This window comes from Penicillium argentinense, assembly GCF_028826775.1.
Source record: "Penicillium argentinense strain IBT 30761 chromosome Unknown utg000009l_segment0_segment0, whole genome shotgun sequence".
Classification (NCBI taxonomy): Eukaryota; Fungi; Ascomycota; class Eurotiomycetes; order Eurotiales; family Aspergillaceae; genus Penicillium; species Penicillium argentinense.
The window spans coordinates 5277757-5295106 of NW_026622668.1; the positions used below are offsets into that span (position 1 = coordinate 5277757).

General features: G+C 51.7%; 7 protein-coding genes across 7 annotated transcripts; 6 read left to right on the forward strand and 1 right to left on the reverse strand.

Annotated features, from left to right (window-relative positions):
- Positions 1–713: 713 nt before the first annotated feature.
- N7532_009546 (alpha/beta hydrolase) lies at positions 714–1822 on the forward strand (the record flags this gene model as incomplete). The annotated part of the gene is made up of 2 exons (XM_056622037.1): positions 714–779; positions 839–1822. The coding sequence occupies 2 exons, from the start codon at positions 714–716 to the stop codon at positions 1820–1822; spliced, it is 1050 nt and encodes a 349-aa protein (XP_056472843.1).
- Positions 1823–3284: 1462 nt separating this feature from the next.
- N7532_009547 (uncharacterized protein) lies at positions 3285–4905 on the forward strand (the record flags this gene model as incomplete). Its single annotated transcript, XM_056622038.1, has 5 exons — positions 3285–3407; positions 3463–3724; positions 3784–3975; positions 4030–4424; positions 4492–4905. The coding sequence occupies 5 exons, from the start codon at positions 3285–3287 to the stop codon at positions 4903–4905; spliced, it is 1386 nt and encodes a 461-aa protein (XP_056472844.1).
- A 434-nt stretch (positions 4906–5339) lies between these two features.
- On the reverse strand, positions 5340–5954 carry N7532_009548 (uncharacterized protein; the record flags this gene model as incomplete). The annotated part of the gene is made up of 1 exon (XM_056622039.1): positions 5340–5954. One exon carries the CDS (start codon positions 5952–5954, stop codon positions 5340–5342), a length of 615 nt encoding a protein of 204 aa, XP_056472845.1.
- A 1754-nt stretch (positions 5955–7708) lies between these two features.
- N7532_009549 (uncharacterized protein) lies at positions 7709–9185 on the forward strand (the record flags this gene model as incomplete). Its single annotated transcript, XM_056622040.1, has 4 exons — positions 7709–7762; positions 7939–8041; positions 8348–8747; positions 8912–9185. 4 exons carry the CDS (start codon positions 7709–7711, stop codon positions 9183–9185), a joined length of 831 nt encoding a protein of 276 aa, XP_056472846.1.
- A 765-nt stretch (positions 9186–9950) lies between these two features.
- N7532_009550 (uncharacterized protein) lies at positions 9951–11070 on the forward strand (the record flags this gene model as incomplete). Its single annotated transcript, XM_056622041.1, has 5 exons — positions 9951–10159; positions 10227–10360; positions 10416–10568; positions 10629–10829; positions 10883–11070. The coding sequence occupies 5 exons, from the start codon at positions 9951–9953 to the stop codon at positions 11068–11070; spliced, it is 885 nt and encodes a 294-aa protein (XP_056472847.1).
- Positions 11071–11861: 791 nt separating this feature from the next.
- Positions 11862–13841, forward strand: N7532_009551 (phosphate transporter; the record flags this gene model as incomplete). The annotated part of the gene is made up of 4 exons (XM_056622042.1): positions 11862–11921; positions 11982–12089; positions 12151–13393; positions 13447–13841. 4 exons carry the CDS (start codon positions 11862–11864, stop codon positions 13839–13841), a joined length of 1806 nt encoding a protein of 601 aa, XP_056472848.1.
- Positions 13842–14229: 388 nt separating this feature from the next.
- Positions 14230–16692, forward strand: N7532_009552 (Zn(II)2Cys6 transcription factor; the record flags this gene model as incomplete). Its single annotated transcript, XM_056622043.1, has 3 exons — positions 14230–14784; positions 14837–16537; positions 16594–16692. The coding sequence occupies 3 exons, from the start codon at positions 14230–14232 to the stop codon at positions 16690–16692; spliced, it is 2355 nt and encodes a 784-aa protein (XP_056472849.1).
- Between the last annotated feature and the right edge of the window lie 658 nt (positions 16693–17350).

The following is a 17350-nucleotide window of genomic DNA, read 5'->3' on the forward strand; positions in this document are numbered from 1 at the left end:
TTAGAAGAAGTGAGGACAAAGAGAGCTGTGGCGTGAGAAACAAGAGTGATTTGCAGACCAGTGACCGGATGGGGGCGTCAATAAGAAGTCAATATGATACGGACTGCAAGTTATAATGCTGTGTATGACATTGGGGCCTAGACCCAAAAGGGGTCTCAATAAGCCTTTGAGGTTCAAGGGCCCGACGGATGTGGCGTCGCCTACCCCAAACGGTACTAGGTTCACAGCCCTCGAAGGCGAGTCAGCTCGACCTGATGGAATTTACATTTGGGTGTTTTGGACAGAAAGGGCTCTTCACGAAGGGAAGCTTTTGAAGCCATATATATCTCGAGACCGTCGGTTGTTGGCTAGCGAACTACGATATCAAGCGCCATCCCGGTTTTGCCCTTTAAGATCCCTGTTGATGCGCCGCACGTGACGAGACGCCGATTAATCACGGGACAGTTAACTAGCTACCTCAGGACACACTATAATCGCGTCCTCTTTACTCCCTGGTAGTATTTGCTCAGTCGGTGCAAATGGTAAAGTCCTGCTTACTCGCATAAGCTGATGGGCTGTATCATGGTGACCAGAAATGAGTCATCATGATCGAGATAATGGTAACTATGCGTAGATAGCAACGCTTGCGAAAAGTAGTGTTATAAAATCTCTTCCTTTTCGTGTATTTCGTCGCTCAAACACTACAACTTCAATCACTTCAATATTTCAAAGCGATGGATCGATACAATACGAAAGAAGATGTCCTCAAGCTGGGGATCATCAACCCAGAACTCGAAGAGGTAGTATATTCTTGGAGATACGTTTCGAATATGCAGCAATTGTCTGACCGTCATGGCAGATCCTCCAAAATCACCCCCTTCCACCAATGGACCTCACAGCCCCGATCGAACAACTACGTCAGGGCGTCTCATCCCTGGAAAAGATCTGCTACGACTCGTGCCCAACCTTCAACACCCAGGAATCCGAGCGAACAATCCCCATGCGCGACGGCCATCAAAGCAACATCCGCATCATTAAACCAGAAAACCCAGTCTCGGCCAGCCCGGTGGTGGTCCTGATCTTCGGCGGCGCCTTCATCATGGGCACGAACATCCAGTGGATGCCCTGGGCGCGCGCCATCGCGGCCCTGTACGGGGCGACCGTGATGTTGCCCAGCTATCGCCTAGCGCCCGAGCATCCGTTCCCCACCGCTCCGAATGATATCTGGGATAGCGTGCGGTGGATCGTGGCTAACGCGGCCTCCCTCGACGCAGATCTATCGCAGGGCTTCGTCATTGGGGGCGGATCAGCAGGGGCAAACCTCGCCATCGTAACGGCGCACCGGGCACGGAAGGAAAATCTCTCAGCACCTATTACGGGCGTGTTGGCAAATGTGCCGGTTTGCATGAGTCAAGAGACAATCCCCGAAAGGTACAGGGATCTGTGGCAGTCGTATGAGCAGAATGCGCACTCGCCAAGTCTGAATCTGAGCTCCGTCGAAGGGTACAATGCGCTGTATCAGCAGGATTTTTTGTCGGAGGATTTCTCACCGTTTAACTCGACTGTGTCATTTCACGGTCATCCGCGGACGTATGTGCAAATTGCGGGAATGGATGTTATTCGCGATGATGGTCTTGTCTATGCGAAGGTTTTACGGGATCATGGGGTGGACGTCAGGCTGGATGCCTACCCTGGAATGCCCCACGGTCACTTCAGCCTCTGGCCACAGCTGAGGTCGTCATTGGACTCGCAGGTGGATACCGTGTGGCACGCTGGGTGGCTGTTAGGGCGTGAGGTCAGTCGAGAGAAAGTAGGCGAGCTTGTCACTGAGTTTCGGAAGTAAAGTCAGTCGGCTCGGCTTCTTCTTGGCATTTTCTAGACTTCGGCATGCATTTTTGGAAGCGGGAATATTTTTGAGAACATAACTAATCCATAGGAGGTTGTGGAGAAATTCTCAAATCAAAATGTGCTTACTGTGTACTCAGCGAACTCAACGTCATATGCAGCCCGATCAGACGGTGAAGGCTGGAGGCAACTGTAAATCTTGATTGCGGGATGCTGCCGGCGTGGCCCCCACGCGGCCGCAACATGGATCGGGTTATCCGATAGCCGATCACGGGTCGGGCGCCGGAACTGAGCATCAGTCGACACTTCTTGCGCCTGGTACCTCGTGGTTCGTACAGTAGATAAAAAACGAAGATAGAAAATATCTACACACATAGATCAGACCAATTGTGCATTCGGGCTGCCAAAGATATGCCGTGGAGCCTCCTATCACTGAGTAACACTTGTTAACCGGCGAACGAATAAATCGCACCCTGGTCGACTTGCCCGAACAGGACAGCTCACCCGCAGCGAATCTGATACGTAGACCACGCGGAAGACTCACCGACACTCGGCATGCGGCGTCATTTTACTTGGGCAAACTACGGGAACCCTGCCGGTTCTTCCCCTCCTCACCTCCAATTTTCCCCGCAGGACCATCCTGTCCGAGCTTGCAGCCACGGGGGGCAATGTACATTAGGGTCAATTGGCGAGAACGAGGTGGGAGTTCATTAATGGAGAAGCGTTCTGCAGTCTCTGTATTGAGTTGGTGCAATTGGCAAATGTCTCAGCTGCGGGTCGTGGTAGTCAGTTTGGAGAGCATAATAGCGCATAGTCACCTCAATTGACGTCAAATAGGACGATGTTATCATCGGCATCATTCCTGTCTCCAGTAAGGGGAGAGCCGAGTCGGAGCTCGGGTTGGAAGATTGCGGTTGTGGTGGAACTAAATGCCCTTTCTGCACATATTTTCCCATGGGGGTGCAAAGCATCGAGCGGGTTGCGGAGCCAAGAGGAAAAAGAAAACCTGGGTATAATAGTCTTCCGCGCCTTGATCGAATCGCCTTTTCACTCGGATGCAAAAAAAAAAAAAAAGATTTCGGAAAGCTTTGGCTCTTTAATATTAAATACGAAGGTTTGCGCGTGGCCGAGCGCGCGGGCGGCTTCGTTTGCCGAACGATTGAGGGGTTTTCTGCTCGTTTTTGCGCTTTGGCCGTTGGCGGCGTAGCGGCAGGATGCCTCCGGACTTCCTATTCGAGCTTTGCGGGGCCCCGCAGCGCACTCCACCGCACTACTCGTTGAGACTCGGAGCACTGGTTGTGTTGGGCGGATGAGGGGAGATCCGGTTTGGTCAGGACACATTGCGCGCGGCTGATTGGTCGGCTGGATTCGTGGGAGATATAAAAGCCCTAGGTATGCAGCGACGGGGCCCAGTACCTCCATTTCCAAATTTCTCAATGCCCCCATCGTGATTGTTCAGTATGGATGTGACCGAGATTCCTCGCAAGGACGAGGAGGACTTCGACCTCAAGAAAATCCAGACGACTCCGGACCATGATGATGTCTTTGGAGAGATCACGGAAGAAGGCCCCAACTACCGCAATGTGCGCATGACTCAGACAAAAAATGACATAGAGATCACGCCTAACAATTCTCTAGGTAGGACTTGTGGGAACTGTGATTCTCATGATGAAGACCCAAATTGGTCTAGGGGTTCTGTCAATTCCAACGGCCTTTGACGCTCTTGGGATGGTCCCCGGCGTCATCTGTCTATGCGTCATTGCATTCATCATGACATGGACCAACTATGTGATAGGAACTTTTAAACTGAAGCACCGCGAGGTTTACAGTATTGATGATGCCGGGGCCATCATGTTCGGCCATGCTGGTCGAGCTGTGCTCGCAATAGCCTTTTGCCTCTGTATGTCAAATGCCCCAATGCAAGATTGTATCGACTGCAGCTCGCCTAACCATGCACAGACTGGATCTTTGTCGTCGGCTCCGGCATTCTTGGACTATCGATTGGTCTCAATGCGGTTTCGAAACACGGCACCTGTACCGCAGTATTCACCGCGGTCGCTGCGATCGTGGGATTCGCGTTTAGTAGTGTGCGGACTCTCGGAAGAATCACCTGGCTGGCCTGGGTGGGACTTCCGTGTATTCTCGTTGCTGGTGTGTTCATAATGCGAAACCGTGATGAAGTCATGAGCTGACTTGTTCTTCTAGTCATGACCGTGACAATTGCCGTCAGCTTTCAAGATCGACCACCCAACGCACCACAAGACACGGCCGTTTGGGTCTCTGACTTCAAGGTCGTCGCCAGCCCATCGTTCACCAAGGCCATCACAGCGATTAGTAGTCTCGTCTTCGCCTACTCTGGAACCCCCGGATTCTTCGCCATCGTGTCCGAAATGCGCAACCCCAGAAAGTACACCACCGCCCTCGTCTGGTGCCAGTCAGGTGTAACTGCCGTGTATATCACCGTCGGATGTATTGTGTATTACTACTGCGGCTCCTATGTATCCTCCCCAGCTCTCGGCTCCGCCGGAGGAGAGGTCAAGAAAATCGCCTACGGTTTCGCCCTCCCAGGATTGATCGTGACTACCACGATCTGCTCACATGTACGAACCACCCAAAAGCGAGAATAGTCACTTAGTTGCCCCAGACTAACGAGTACGCCTCCAACAGATCCCGGCCAAATACATCTTCGTCCACCTCCTTCGCGGCACCCGACACATCAATAAGAACACTCCTACCCACTGGATCACTTGGCTCAGCTGCACCTTCTGCATTGCAGTGATCGCGTGGATCATCGCCAGCACCGTCCCAGTCTTCGACTCCCTGGTCTCATTGATCGGCGCTTTACTCGGCCCACTCATGTCCTTCCAGCCCATGGGCTGCATGTGGCTTTACGATAACTGGTCCAGGCGAGAGAAAAGATTCTGGCTCGTCAAAACATGCTGGAGCGGCTTTATTGTCCTTCTTGGGACTTTTCTCATGGTTGCTGGCACCTATGGATCGATTGTTAGTATTATGGAAGCATATGCGGCATCTGGAGGGTCGGCTGCTTTCTCATGTGGTGATAACTCGAACTCTTCATGAAATGTGTATATATTAGGTAGAGATTTCCTTCACTGCGGGCAAGCGGAGACAAGATCCGGGCATATACATAAAGCTAGATGAATAGAACTTGTCATTGTATGCTTTTTTGTTCTGCTGGCCGAGAGAAGAACGTAATTGATGTGTGCTTTAAGATTGCGGCTTAAATTTAATTAAATTTATTCGCGTCCTTCCAAACATGAAGTTGACGTATATGATCAGGGATAAGCAACATACAACCCCAGGGAAATAGTACTCGGTGAGCTTTGAAGCAGCAGAAGACCGATCGCCAGCAACAGGGAAATTGTCTACAATGAATTGTATCTGCTTCAGCTAGCCGTCATCTAATGATATAGTAGTCGCGTTGTCCAGCATCCTCCCATCCGAGCGCGCCCCAACAACAGGGATGAAACCGGCATGTCGGACCGGCTACTCTGTCAATTAATCCAAGACAACGCCAACTGTGCTGAGGTACACTTCTTCAAGCCCGCAAGACCTTTGATCTTCGACACAAGCTGCATGTTAGTCGCAAAGTTCTCAGGCTGAAAGCGAGGGAAGAATCGGTGGTAGTCGTTGGCGGGCATATCATATAGACTCTTGATTTGACCTGTCAGTATCCCAGCACCCAGAGGCGTATGCGCGACCATTGGAATTCCCAGTTCTGCGCAAGTCTCCGCCACACCGTTCTCAAGCACATCCGTTGTCCACAGGCTGATTTCCGTCACGACCATGTCGATCTTGGCTACTGCTGCCGCGCGCCGGATCGTGCTGGCGCTGACTTCACTCAATTGGATACCTCCGATCTTACCCTCGATGACGAGCTGCGCGAGTGCTACAACTGTATCTTTGATGGGGACGCTCTTGTCGGCTCGCCCGCAGCCGAGGACACCAATCTTCTTGCCGTCGAGGATCTTGTTCGCACGGTCGACAAAGTTCTGCACGCCGGCGGGAGAGCCGTCCATGGTGAATGTTCGCATGTCCACGATGCCGGTCTTGATGGCCAGAACGGCCTTGTCGGCGTCTTCGGGGTATTGGGTGAAGTAGCGGTTCATCAGGAGCAGGGAGTTGTTGTCGGGTGTCCCCAATCTGCGCCGAGAACGGCTTTGAGGATCTTCAAGGCTCTTTCACACGGGGTGACATCGTCTTTCCAAATACGCCTGAATTGTGCTAGTTGATGAAGTGAATGGTAAGGGATTGGCAGGACGAACACATGAGACTTAGCCCATTTTGGCTGATGGGTTTTCTGGCGAGCGAAGGCATGGTCGATATCGCGGGAAAGGGCTTTTCGGGATGGCAAGTTTTCGGATAAAGCAGGCGAATTAAAAATATTTGGAAGATCAGGTTTAAGTCAGGGTTTCTGCAAGAAAGGACTGAAGGTAGCTGCGGATGCCGGAGGTCGTGATGCCGACTCGCCGATGTATAGCCCCGTTAACTCTGCGCGCTTCTCTCGCCGGCCCGCAGTCCACAATCAGATATTCAAGTGCAAATGACAACAGTGAAGACTTTCATGGACCACAGAAATAATAATAAGGCCATGATCAGTAATGATCGAGACTCAATTTGTCAAAAGGAAAGCGCTGTAGGGAGTGATAACTGTGAGGCTTGTTGCCTTAATCAACAGTTGAATTTGGTAAATACCTCATGCTTGCGGTTTCTCGGGTTGTTAGCGGATTGAATCGCATCGAATTTACAATCAACTGGTAGAACTCGAAATTTCTTCTGGCCAGTAGAGCAAAAATGATTTAAGTCTTATGAGAAGCTGTTGAGCGGCGTATAGTCAGGTGACGTAGGTCTCAGGCAAGTGCCCGCCGAGGTGGTAACAGGGAGGGTGCGAGGGCTTACCACTGGGTGCGAAGGCTTACCTCTCTTACCCTCCTTGCCACCTTCCGCAAGTTAGTGTTTCCGCATACTCCCTCTCTTAAGCCTCATTATCGAGTGCACCAGTGGAAGCTGTTTGTTCAGACTTTGCCCAATCTTCTTGACGGGTGCTCCTCTCAGACTCACTGCTCTCGATCGACACTGACAACACTCGAATGGTCGCGTGACATCCGACTTAACCTAAACACTTCAACTAATCATGAAGTTCGTTCTATTCATCTTGAATGTGAAACATGCGATATCAACGGGACTTTTCCTGCATTTGAGCCTTAATTAGCGGGTCCTAAGCGACGGTTGCAGAAGATGTTGCACAGATCCGCATGATCGGCACTTGATAGGTGCCACTAAACACCTTATTCATGCTTGTGATGATTGTGGAGACGAAGTGGTCAATTAAAAGCTTGCTTGCCGATTAACCCCGGATGTTTGGTTCTGGGGAAGCCCGGATATATACATGCCGATCATGGATTGTTTGTTATGCATCGCTGCGCAGCGGAAGTGGTGGGTTCGACCTTCCTATAAAGTGTTGAGGTTCCAGGATAAGGCACCGAATTGATGCCTCATTCCCAACCTCTGTCGGCATGCCTGTTCAGGGAAACCCGGGGCACTGAGCTTGATATGCGCTTCAAACGCTCGTGTGCGACATTATATTCTACATTCAGGGGATCTTCATGGAAGAACACCGATTGAGACCGATAATAGGGGTTTACTACTGTCAGGGGCTTGCCGCCCGTTCAGGGATAAATACCCCCAGAATCGTATGTAGACAGTTCAACACGATACAGTCAAGTTCAATTCCATCAAGGTCGATTTGTCTAGCAGGCCCTTATTCAATATTCAGTGCTTCATCGTATCCAATCTCAACATAAAGAGGGCATGCTTGGTGGAAGATATATTTTTGCGAAAAAAATCATGAAAGGATTTCAAGATGTTTCACTTGCGAGATCTGTTTACATTGCAACTTGTCGGAGCGCTGGAGCTGGTAAGTATAAAGAAAGGTGCGGAATCTTTTACATGACGAGACTGGTTCAACATTCCAGGCGTGGTCGTTTTAACGCGTTATCGGCTGAACTTAGGTCAGCCATTTTCCAGCACAACGAGTTACAGAATGCTCATCGTGGTACTTTCTGAGTTGAATTTATCTCGGGCGATTCCCAGAACAATGCGAGCGACTGTTTTGAACAATACAACACCAATGTCCTCCGTGTTGCCCCGAACCAAATCGCGTTTCGGGACCCTCAGTCTCTCAAAAATGTCATCGGTAAGACGATCCGGTTGCGCATCGTCGTAAAAGACTCTTATGAACCCTGGTTTCTCTCATATCGCCCTAGCCAAGCAAGAGCCAAGGATTGTCGTTCCATTAGTGGACAAGCTCGTCAGGAGAATTGAAAGAAACAAGGACAAGACATCAACATCTCTGATTACTTCGACTGCCTCACATCTGATATCATCGGCAAATTATTCTTCGGGGCAGATTTCCAAATGCATGATCGCGTGGAAGATCACCCCTTCTTACACGCCCTACCTAATTCTCTGCGAATGACAGTCATTGCACAGTGTATTCTAGAGGTCTACCGCTTTGTATCGTGGGTATTCCGGTTCGGCCCTTCGCATCTAGTTCTCCCGGCCTACCGGAACGTAGCGGACTTTGCCGGCAAACATACTCGCGAACGAGCAATGAGGCAGCAGAATGGAACGCAGACTGATGAAAGTGACATCTTGAGTATCATTATCAACGGGACCGGAAAAGCTAAAACACAGGACCCGAGCATGGTCACCGACGCCCACGAGCTCCTCGGCGAAGCAACCACCCTCATGGCTAGTGATGGGGATACGGTTGACACGGCACTCACAACGACAATGTGGAATCTAGGCCGACATGCATCCATTCTGCAAAAGCTTACTGCGCAACTCCGTACCGGTTCACCGCTTCCGACGACATCGATTCAAAAACAGTGGCAGCCGAGGTCCCGCTAGTAGACGCAGTGCTGAACGAGTCCATGCGTTTGAACTCCGTTCTCCCTGGCCTCATGTGACGCCGGACAGACCACCCCATTCCGGTCTGTGGATACTCGGTTTCTGGAGGTGCCAGAGATAGGTGTGTTGCAGCTGTCGGTCTATCAACATGCAGACGCGTTCCACCGCACACGAGAGAGTTTCGTCCTGCCCGTTGGTTGGATGACCTGGGCGGCAATTTGGATGTATTTCAGCCCTTTGGTATAGGTCCGCGCACGTGCATTGATCGGTATATTGCTATGATGGAGATGCGCCTCATTCTGGCGAGGCTGTTGTGGGAGTTTGACTGGGAGATGTTCACGCAGCGATACGATAACCCCGAATACGTGGTGCTGTATCGGACTCCGCTGTGGATGAGGGTGACGGCGAGGGAGAATCCGGCCGTTTAGCCGCTGTCTAGTCATCTGGAAACGTATTCAGGACATCATGCAAGATAATTTTCTGTGCTCTCCATGCAATAGTAATGTACTATCATCGGGTAGCCCTTCATACTTCGTTCGACCAGCACGAGCCCCGCAGCGGAGATATGACCTGGCCGGCGATCGACATTTCCAGATAAATTCTCGAATTCTCCAATGTGTCGGACCGACTTCGGCAGATATTTAGGGTTCAGTCCAGCAAGATCCATGGGAGCTGTAAATATGGTCAGAACAGTGTTTGAGAGTCTCATTTCCGGACAGACGGCGCCGAGTAGAGCGAGCAAAGCCCTAGATACCGACCACCCTCCGTCACGGACTAGTCTCACCAGACAACAATTACCACCTAGGCATAATTCGCAGTCGAACGAGATGCCATTTCAGCCGAGTCTAGGCGAGGTCGGACTGCAAGGTGACAGCGACGCAATCACCAAGTGTGTACCACATGGGAAGACCATGCGATGGGGTGGAACCGCCCGCGAGGATCTGCTGGCCAGCCATTCCAGCACGTTCCCGCCAGCTGCTCCACCACGCCCGAACGAGGCTTCCCCTCGATGCCGCTTATCACATTATGAGACCCGCCTCTAGGTTAAGTATGTAGTCATCGTCGCGCGGCATCAGGAACCACAAAATGTCGTGCCTGGCCGATCTCTGGAGAGATCCGCGTTGAATCAATGCGACATCCCACTTGCGTATCTCGAACTACTAGTACGCTCGGTACCCCGTTGCGACGCGGCCATGAGCCACTTCGTCTCGCCCGACTGGCAGGAGTGGGAAAGTACCTCTTCGCGCCGGCAGAGTACGGTGTCGACCTCCACCGTGTCGTCCGCCTCGACGAGTATCCTGTTCCAGACCCCCGCCAGCTCCCCGGGGTCTAACTCGCGCAAACAATCATGGCAGCTCTACGATGATGTGGTGCGGCTCGAGCTGAACCCCTCCATGACGATGTGTGTCCCCCACTTGGTGTGGTAGTTCGTGGTGGACGAGCAGATGGGCTAACGATGGACGATCTAGTAATTTTGTGAAAAGCGGTCAGCTGTTCAAGCTGCGCTATACATACATCGACGTGTGCAAGGACTCGACGGGGGCATTGAAATGTCTCGAGTTGGGGGGAGGACTCGGCCAGCAAGCCCCCTTCGTGCATGCCTGTAAGTCGGAACAGCGAATTCGTTTCATTGGAAGCAGAGGCTAATGGAAAGACAGTTCACAACACCAAACTCCCTGTTCCGCACCTCGAACATCCGAAAGAATCCTCCGACTATCCTCTTCGCGTTTCCTTTCTCGAGCACCAGACTGTGCAGACCGCGCATGTGGTATTCATGACAAAACTATCCTACAAATTCGACAATTGGGAAGGTATGCAATGCGTGAAAGCCGATGAGTCCTACAGGCGAGACATTTGCTGACGGTCGGCAGATTGCGTCCAGTTTCAAGAACTTCTCCTTGGATCCAAACTGGTATTTATTGGAGGCATGGCCGAGGCCAAATCCAAGGGCCGCGGCGAAGAGTGCATCAGCCAAAATCTGCGCATCCTCCGCGGACAGAACGGCAAACGCGTGATGCTCTACTTTGCTAATTCACAACGTGGAGGACTGAAGAAATACGTGTCGCTTCCTCGTGAGTTGTCATAGTCACTGTCATGCTAGTAGTGATTTCCTAACCTCTCCCAGTCAACTGCGTTGGGAATGTCAAACCGCCCAAAAAGGCCGGTCGGCCCGTGACGGTCGAACTCAATCCAAATTTCGATATCTTGTCGCAGATGCGGAACTTTCAGATCCAGTTTCTTGATGATGATGGTCAGTGCAGACATTTCTTCACGCCTAGCTTCTGGTCTGAGCCCCTCGCTTACTCTTCTTAGATTGCAAGCACTTTTGCCAGCTGCTCTCGACTGATCTCACGATTGGATGATCTTATTTGGGCTTAATATAAATGTAACAACTAGGATAATTTCGGGGCTGGGGGGTACGACGGACTCGAATGGCGGAGTTTTGGGCGTGATTACCGCGTGATACCAATGCATTGTTCTTTTTTTCTTTTTTTCTCTATAGTTATATTTTTCATCGGATGATTAAGTTCTAAGACGGCAATATTATTTACCATACTCTTCGCCTAACCTTTTTGCAGGCTGATCATCACGGAAAATCAACGTCCAAAAAAGCATATTTAGATGAGGTGGGGGCGCGCGCCGACCGTCTTAGCTGCCCCGACGCCCGCACGTGCAGCGACTCAGCGCTGCTGCTGGCCCTAGCTGGGAGTGGGGCGGCCTCCGCCATCCCAGTGCTTCGGGTAAGTTGGGGCCACACGGGGGGTTGGTCTCCGGCGTTCGTATCAGAATCGCCCGGGGCTGCCCGGGGTGATCCGAGTGCAGTTCAGCGTGGGCTGCGTGGGCCATCTCGACGGGCGAGGCTCAACGTGGTGGCCTCATTGGCTTCGTGACTCGGAACAAAGCTATGGCCAAAGCCTGGAGGCTGCTAGGCGCGGTGGGCGCGGTGGGCGCACCAGGCGTTAAGTACGAGGGGTACCAAGGCGGACCTGAGGGTCCCTAGGGCAGACCGTATATCTCAATTCGTATCTCCTGTGGCTCTCGACGCATCCTGCCGTGCTTTCGATCCTTCGCCCCATGAGACGAGGGCCAGCTTGACTTTGGCCATGGGCAAATTCCACCGGTTATACAAGACTGACCGTGCGCGCGATTTCGATCATGAGCAGGTGCGTTTGCGGTCAGCAGTTGCGGGCGAGGGGCATCAATACTAACAGACGCTCCTCTAGGATCGATATGTGCGCATGCGACAGATTTATGAGACTATTGACCGGCAGTCTTACCAATGGGTAGTGGTGCTGGTCGCCGGTCTTGGATTCTTTCTCGACGGATATACTGTGAGTGGGATAAGCTCGGAATGCGTGTATGAAATACCCGCTGACATATGTGATGGGATAGCTCTTTGCCAGCAACATGGCCCTCCCGATGGTCTCCTACGTTTACTGGAAAGACGAAGTCTCCTCCATACGCCTAACATGCATCAACATCGCGACTCTCGCCGGCACGCTATTCGGAATGGTGCTCTTTGGGTTCCTCGCGGATAAGATCGGCCGGAAAAAGATGTATGGTGTCGAATTGGTTCTGCTGATTACCGCGACGATCGGAGTGGTCATGTCGTCTGACGGACAGAACGGGAGTATGAATGTATACGCCTGGCTGATCTGGTGGAGAGTCTGTGTCGGAATTGGCGTGGGAGCAGATTACCCTCTGAGCGCAGTGATTACCTCTGAATTCGCTCCAACGAAGCATCGAGCCCGCATGATGGCCAGCGTTTTCTTCATGCAGCCACTGGGCCAAATCGCCGGAAATCTGGTCTCCCTCATCGTCATCGCGGTCGCTCGGAATAGCGGCGGCAGCGACGATATCACACGAACAGTCGACATGGCCTGGAGATGGGTGCTTGGGATTGGAGTTATCCCCGGAGCGATCGCGACGCTATTCCGATTCGCCATTCCTGAAAGTCCCCGATATCTAGTTGAAATCGAAGACGATCCCGTCACCGCCGAGTTCGATGCAACGACGCTTTTTAACGACACACCCATGAGTTCAGCGTTCGACACGGCCAGCTTCGTCACTGCGACCGGAAGTGCTATCCACATGCCCCCGGTCTCATCTCTGGCAAGTGACTCCCTTCATGAAGACGAGGAATTCAGCAGTTTACCACCCGCCACCCTGAACTCGCACTGGCGACTTGCCCGCACCGATATCATACGATACTTCTGGACAGAAGGCAACTGGCGGACCCTTCTCGGAACGTCGCTCTCATGGCTCCTGCTCGACTTTGGATTCTATGGAATTGGTCTCTCGAGTCCGCAGTTCTTGGCCAAGACATGGGGACAGTTGCATATCACCCAGGTCGAGCCGAGCTGGATGACGGATAGCCGACCCGGTGCGAATGTTTATCAGATGTTTTTCGACACTTCCGTTCGGGGCCTCATCGTGCTTAATATCGGGAGCTTCGTCGGAGGGTTTCTCCTCATTCTCTTCGCCCATCGCATCGACCGCGTCGCCTTGCAAAAATACATGTTCCTTGCTCTGGCGGCTCTCTTCATTGCCCTGGGAAGCATGTTTGTCACACTCTACTCCGGGCCACCAGCCGTCGTTGCCCTATACATCGTGGGCCAGATCGTCTTCAATTTCGGTATGTCCATTTCCATCCCCAGTATCCAGCCTATCATATCGCTGACTCTCCAGGTCCAAACGCAACAACATACATGATCCCAGCCGAGATCTTCCCCACTCGCTACAGAGGAACATGCCACGGTCTCAGCGCCGGTGCTGGCAAACTAGGATCAATCCTCGTTCAAATCTTCTCGACTTACTACCACTTCGGCACCGATCCCGGCCCCGTATCAACCCACCACCACGGCATTATTCTTTTCGTTTTCAGCGCCTGCATGGTTATCGGCGCGGCTGTCACGCACTTCTGGATCCCGCCTCTTCAGCAGAGGAAGGGTCGACATAGCATCTGGGGTGGGAAGCCTTATACTCTGGAGACATTGGCTCTTGGGCGGATGGGAAGGAAGAGTCGCGAGACAAATCTTCGGAAGAGGACTTCTAGACGACGGGCTATGTCTTTTGGTGGGTAGTACCGGTTTTGCTGTAGCAATTTTCGTATCTATGATAATTTTAGGGATGTACATATCACAGTATTTTAGGAACGGCATAAAGTTGAATCCTCTACCGTGAGGTGGACAAAATAGAAATATAAAAGAAGTACCCTCACAAGCACTAGTTTTGATGATATATGCCGAGAAACGACCAAAACATCACATCAGCCTTAATATCATGTCAGTGGACGTCAGTGACTAACTAGTGATTGTTAGTGGATACCCAAGCTGAGGGCCGTTTATCAATCGGTGATGAAAATGCCGATAAGTCCGAATTTGCCGGAATTCACCGACCTCGCTTCCACAAGGCCGAGGACAAACCTCGACTCCAGAGCCCAGACGCGACAGCAATTCACCCCACGCCAGAATGAGCGATAGCCAGGCCCAGTACAATCCCCGCAAGCGCCGTCGACCCGCTTTATCGTGCGAGCAGTGCCGTCGCCGAAAAGTCCGATGCGACCGGGAAATGCCGTGTGGGCCCTGCAAAAAGGCCTACGGCTCTATGGACTGCTCCTATGTCTATGAAGGCAAGGCTGCTTTGGAGTCCCGGCGTAATGGATTTAGAGCCAGTGGGTACGAGTCTCCCCCGTCTGTTGGGGCGCAGGCAGGTCCTCATGATGGCGCTCATCGCTCTCCGGACGGAGCTCGGATGGCGCAGATGGAGAGCACTATTCGGGCTCTGCAGGATCGCGTTCAAAGCCTAGAGCAGTCGGCTCAATCTGGCTCTAGTCAATCGCAGAGGGTAGGAGACATGACGCGTTTTGATGGAGTAGATGATCGCATTGGGCAGCGTTTCGATGATCGACGGGATGAAATCGAACAACCGCAGACACTCATTGCACCTCTAGCACCCCGCCTGAAGGGTACTGGTGAGAAGACCAAGCTGTTTGGTACAACACACTGGGCGATTGTGTTCCAGCAGGTAAATTGCTCCGATCGTAATGATTCGATCGAACACATTTGACCTTTGACAGTTCCGTCTCCTGCGCCAAGTTCGCAGCACAGCTATGTCTGTCGAAGGCAAGGAGAATGACATTGGCAAGCTCCATAAGGAAATTAGATCCATGAGAAGACTGATTAAGGGTCGTCAGGCTCCCCGACTTGTTGATCCGACGCCTGGTTTACTGAATGACCTACCGTCACGGGAGGTCTGCGATGACTTAGTGCATCACTATTTGCGAACTCTCGAACTCGTCTATCGAGTTCTGCATGTCCCAGTATTTTATGAGGAGTACGATCGCTTCTGGGAGAATCGTTCTTCAGTCACGAATGGTTTTATGTTCAAGCTTCTCTTGATCCTCGCAATCGGCTCAGTGTTTTATTGCAGGCCAGGGCCTGCCAATGAACTCGGCATCCCTGTTCGACGTTGGGTCTATGCCGCACAGTGGTGGCTAACCGGTCCATTTGATAAAGAGACCGATAATCTAGAAGGCTTGCAAGTGAACTGTCTCTTACTCCTCTGTCGACAGGCATATGCGATCGATAAGGAGGCCAGCTGGGCTTCGGCGGGTACGCTGGTACGGCTAGCTATCCGTCAAGGTCTACATCGTGATCCAAAGAATTTCCCGACACTCTCCCCGTACGACTGTGAAATGCGACGGCGTATCTGGGCCACTATTATCGAGATCAATGTCCAGTTTGCCATCGATGCGGCCATGCCTCCTCTACTCGGTCCATATGACTTCGACACGCTTCCACCCTCGAACCTCGATGATGAAGAATTTAATCAGGCAACTACTTCATTGCCGTCTCCTCAACCTCGCGACTTTTATACGAGCTCTTCGCTGCAAATCCTGCTTTTAGAATCTTTTCCAGTTCGATTACGAATTGCGCGGGCAATAAATGAGTGCGGACAGAGGCAGTCCTACGAGATGGCTTTGAAGCTGGGAAGTGATCTGACAGCATCTTGCAAGGATATGACTCGCTTGATGCATGGATTTATTTCTCGCGCTACTGCGCGAAATCTCCGACCAACCCTCTTCCACCATCGTCTTATGGACACCCTCCTCCGTCGCTTCTTGATCAATATCTACCGCCCATTCGTGGTACAAGCGATTCACGACCCCCGATTCTACCTCTCTCGAAAGCTCAGTCTTGAGTCAGCTCTCTTGACAGCTTCATATGCCGACGCACCTAGCGACTCAAGTGCAGATCACATCCCCCATCGAGACTTTCAAAGGCTGTCTCTATCCGGGGCTGGTGTCTTCAAGGGCTACTTGTCCCTAGACGTCTTGGTTGTCATCAGTCTCGAGGTCATCACTCAACTAGAAGACGAGGTCGCCAGGCAGCCCACCGATTCAGACCAAGCTCCCCCCGATGCCGTAATTCAAATGGCCCAAGCAGCTCGTGCACCTCTGATCCAGGCCCTCGAAAAATTATGGGACCATCTTTATCAGGGCTTGGTGGTCGGTATTCCTAGTATGAAACGATACTGTCTGCTTGGGGGTATTCTTGCTCAGATTCGTGCAGTGCCTCGTGGGGAGCAGGCTGAGTGGAATCATATTCGAGATGCTTTTATGGATACTATGGAGACGTGTCGGACTCTGTTGCAGCAACATATCGCGGATGAGAGGTTGGATTCGATTGGGGATGCGGCGTTGACTACGCCTGCTGATGGGGCGAATCAATGGACGCCTGAGGGTGTGATTGGCTCGAGTCTGGATTCGGACTTTATGGTGAGGCTTCCTTCTTCAGGGGTTGTTGTCTCAGAACTTTGCTAACTTGAATTTAGATTCCTAATTTGGGGCTTGAGGATCTCAGCTTTTGGGATATTCCTGGTTTCGCCGATGCCGACGCTTTCGATCCACCACAACTGCCTGAAGTGCCTTAGCTAGCTGGTAGCTCGAATGAACGAAGAAACCAAATCAACATATTTTAAATACCCATGGGAGACTAATCTTCAATGGCTGGCTGTGCTTAATACATCTGTATGAGTCACGTGATATGGAGACTCCTGTTGATGCCTGGGTTTTCTGGCATATAGGCCGGTACCCCCACACTTCCCCCGCACGCCCGAAAAGCGCGGCGACACTGCGGTCGTGTTTCTCCAACAAACCTCATCTCGGGTCATCCTCTTCACAAAAGGCTATAGTAACCTATCCGCGGATCAGCCTGCTCTCTGTCTATTACAATCTGTCAATTCTGAAGTTCTACGCCTCCCAAACGCAACGAATGACCACGCGCCAACGATATACCGCGAATCCATGCGAGTGGTGCAAATGTGCGTAAACCAAATGTCCCAGTTAAAATTCCGCTAAACATCATTCTTATAGCACGGCATCGAAAATGCAAGACTTATCCAGGGTGATTTGCTCTCTCGTGTTCGTTAGAGACTAACGGCTTTGCGCAGGTGATGGTAAAAGGCCATGCTCACAGTGTATCAAATCAAAGACACGATGTGAATCGTCATCGACAAGCTTCAGGTTCAAAGATGGGCACCGGCGTCATCAAAGCCTGGAATTCTCTCCAAATCAGAAATGGGTTGATTG